The 2686-nt window shown below is 64.4% G+C and overlaps 1 protein-coding gene across 1 annotated transcript in view; it reads right to left on the reverse strand.

Annotated features, from left to right (window-relative positions):
- The window catches only part of LOC104295970 (alanine aminotransferase 2-like), a gene marked incomplete at its 5' end in the record, with an annotated part of 11969 nt that overhangs the window by 7973 nt on the left and 1310 nt on the right, over positions 1–2686 (reverse strand). Inside the window, 3 exons of the mRNA XM_009895789.1 lie at positions 593–729; positions 837–916; positions 2194–2425. Of these exons, the coding sequence (XP_009894091.1) occupies positions 593–729; positions 837–916; positions 2194–2425 (449 nt within the window). The remainder of the gene's footprint in view (positions 1–592; positions 730–836; positions 917–2193; positions 2426–2686) is intronic.

The raw sequence follows: 2686 nt of genomic DNA on the forward strand, positions 1-2686 counted from the left end.
ATCTCCACCCCTTGGACCCACAGGGTCATGGCATCACCATCTCCATCCCAAGGGCTCCCCAGGGTTGGAGTATCTCCATCCCCACCCCTAGGACCTGTGGGGCCATGGCATCACCATCTCCACCCCTGGGACCCACAGGGTCATGGCACCACCATCTCCACCCCTTGGACCCATGGCACCACCATCTCCACCCCTTGGACCCACAGGGTCATGGCATCACCATCTCCACCCCTTGGACCCATGGCACCACTATCTCCACCCCTTGGACCCACAGGGTCATGGCATCACCATCTCCATCCCAAGGGCTCCCCAGGGTTGGAGTATCTCCATCCCCACCCCTAGGACCTGTGGGGCCATGGCACCACCATCTCCAGCCCAGTGGATCCACGGGGTGGTGGCATCCCCACCTCCAACCCGTGGCATCATCCATGAGGTGGTGGCATCACCCACCATCCCTTGGACACACGGGGCTGCATCATCTCCCTCCCCATCCCGGTTCTGTGGCATCCTTAGGACCCATGGGACCGTGGCCACCCTCAGCCGGGGTGCCAGTGGCCAAGGGGGCCAGGACCAGCGAGGTGGTGGAACTCACTCGCCCATGAAGCCCTTGGAGACGGAGTGGAAGGAGGCCAGCTCCACCACCTCCGAGTAGGGCGGCCCCATCTCGAACAGGACCTTCTTGAAGGAGTGGAAAGCCGAGCCCTCGGCGTAGATGTTGTCCTGGTACACCTTGAGGAGGGGGGGGACGAGGGACAGGGGGTGGTGGGAGGTCACCCAGACGTCAGGGTCCCCTCCCCGAGGATGGAGGTGGGGGACAATCTGTGGGTCCCACTCACCTCATCGGCCATGAGGAAGAGCTTCTCCTCGAAGGCGAACTTGATGACGTCTTCGATGCACTGCCGACTCTGGACCTGTCCTGGGGCGGGGGACACGGCGTCAGGGGACATCATGGTGGTGGGACTGGGTGGACATCGTGATGGTGGCGTCCCAGCACCAGCACCAGCTGGGTTTTGGGGGGCCCAGCCCTGGTACTGGTTGAGTTTTGGAGGTCACGGTCCCAGCCCCAGTACGGGTAGAGCACCGGGGGTCCCAGTCCAACCTTGGGGTCCCAGTCCAACCTTGGGGACCCAGACCAAGGGTTGCCTTCCCAGTCCTGTGGTCCCATCCCAGAACAAGGGTCCCAGTTCCACCTCGAGGTCCCAGCCCAGGGGTCCCCTTCCCAGTCCTGGGGTCCTAGCCCAGCCCAGGGGTCCCAGTCCAGTCTTAGGGTCCCAGTCCAGTCTTGGAGACCCAGACCAGCAGTTCCCTTCGCAGTCCTGAGGTCCCATCCCAAAGGTCTCAGTCCCATCTTGGGGTCCCAGACCAGCTCAAGGGTCCCAGTCCAGTCCTAGGGTCCCAGTCCAGTCTTGGCGTCCCAGACCAGCTCAGGGGTCCCAGTCCAGTCTTAGGGTCCCAGTCCAGTCTTGGCGTCCCAGACCAGCTCAGGGGTCCCAGTCCAGCCTTGAGGCCCCAGCTAGGGGGTCCCATCCATCCCAAGTGTCCCAGTGCAGTCTTGGGGTCGAGACCAGGGGTCCCCTTCCCAGTCCTGAGCTCCCATCCCAAAGGTCCCAGCCCAGTCTCGGGGTCCCAGCCCAGCCCAGGGTTCCCAGTCCAGTCTTGGAGTCCCAGACCAGGGGTCCCATCCCATCCCAAAGGTCCCAGTGCAGTCTTGGGGTCCCAGCCCAGCTCAGGGGTCCCAGTCCAGTGTTGGGGTCCCAGACCAGGGGTCCCCTTCCCAGTCCTGATCTCCCATCGCAAAGGTCCCAGCCCAGTCTTGGGGATCCCAGACCAGCCCAGGGGTCCCAGTCCAGTCCTAGGGTCCCAGTCCCTCCTTGGGGTCCCAGACCAGCGCAGGGGTCCCAGTCCAGTCCTAGGGTCCCAGTCCAGCCTTGGCGTCCCAGACCAGCCCAGGGGTCCTGGTCCAGTCTTAGGGTCCCAGTCCAGTCTTGGCATCCCAGACCAGCTCAGGGGTCCCAGTCCAGCCTCGGGGTCCCAGACCAGTGGTCCCCTTCCCAGTCCTGAGGTTCCATCCCAAAGGTCCCGTTCCCATCCCAAAGCTCCCAGTCCCATCTTGTGGGTCCCGGTCCCATCCCAAAGCTCCCAGTCCCATCTCGGAGATCCCAAGCCAACCCAGGGATCCCAGTCCCCAGTTACCGGTGGGGTTGCCGGGATTGATGATGCAGAGGACGCGGGGACAGCAGTGTCGACGTCCCTCGACCAGCGCCCGCCGCAACTCGGCCAAACAGTTCTCCTCGTCCAGATAATAGTTGAGCTGAACGGCGCTGAGTTCGGCGATGGCGGCGGAGTAGAGGGGGTACTGCGGGATGGGGATGAGCACTCCCGTGCGCGACTCCCCCGAACCGGACACCAACAGCTTCAGGATGCTCTGCGAGGGGAGGGGGGAGAGGGACAGAGTGGGTATGGGGACGGTGTGGGGACAGGGAGGGGGTGGGGACAGGGACGAGGTGGGGACAGGGCTGGGGTGGGCACGGGACGGCATGGGGACAGGGATGGGGTGGGGACTGGGATGGTGTGGGGACAAGGACGGTGTGGGGACAAGGATGGCATGGCGACAGGGATGGGGTGGGCATGAGGGTGGTGTGGGGACAGGGACGGTGTGGGGACAGGGATGGGGTGGGGACAGGGA

The sequence above is a fragment of the Charadrius vociferus genome, unplaced genomic scaffold (assembly GCF_000708025.1).
Source record: "Charadrius vociferus isolate BGI_N301 unplaced genomic scaffold, ASM70802v2 scaffold1652, whole genome shotgun sequence".
Taxonomy (NCBI): Eukaryota; Metazoa; Chordata; class Aves; order Charadriiformes; family Charadriidae; genus Charadrius; species Charadrius vociferus.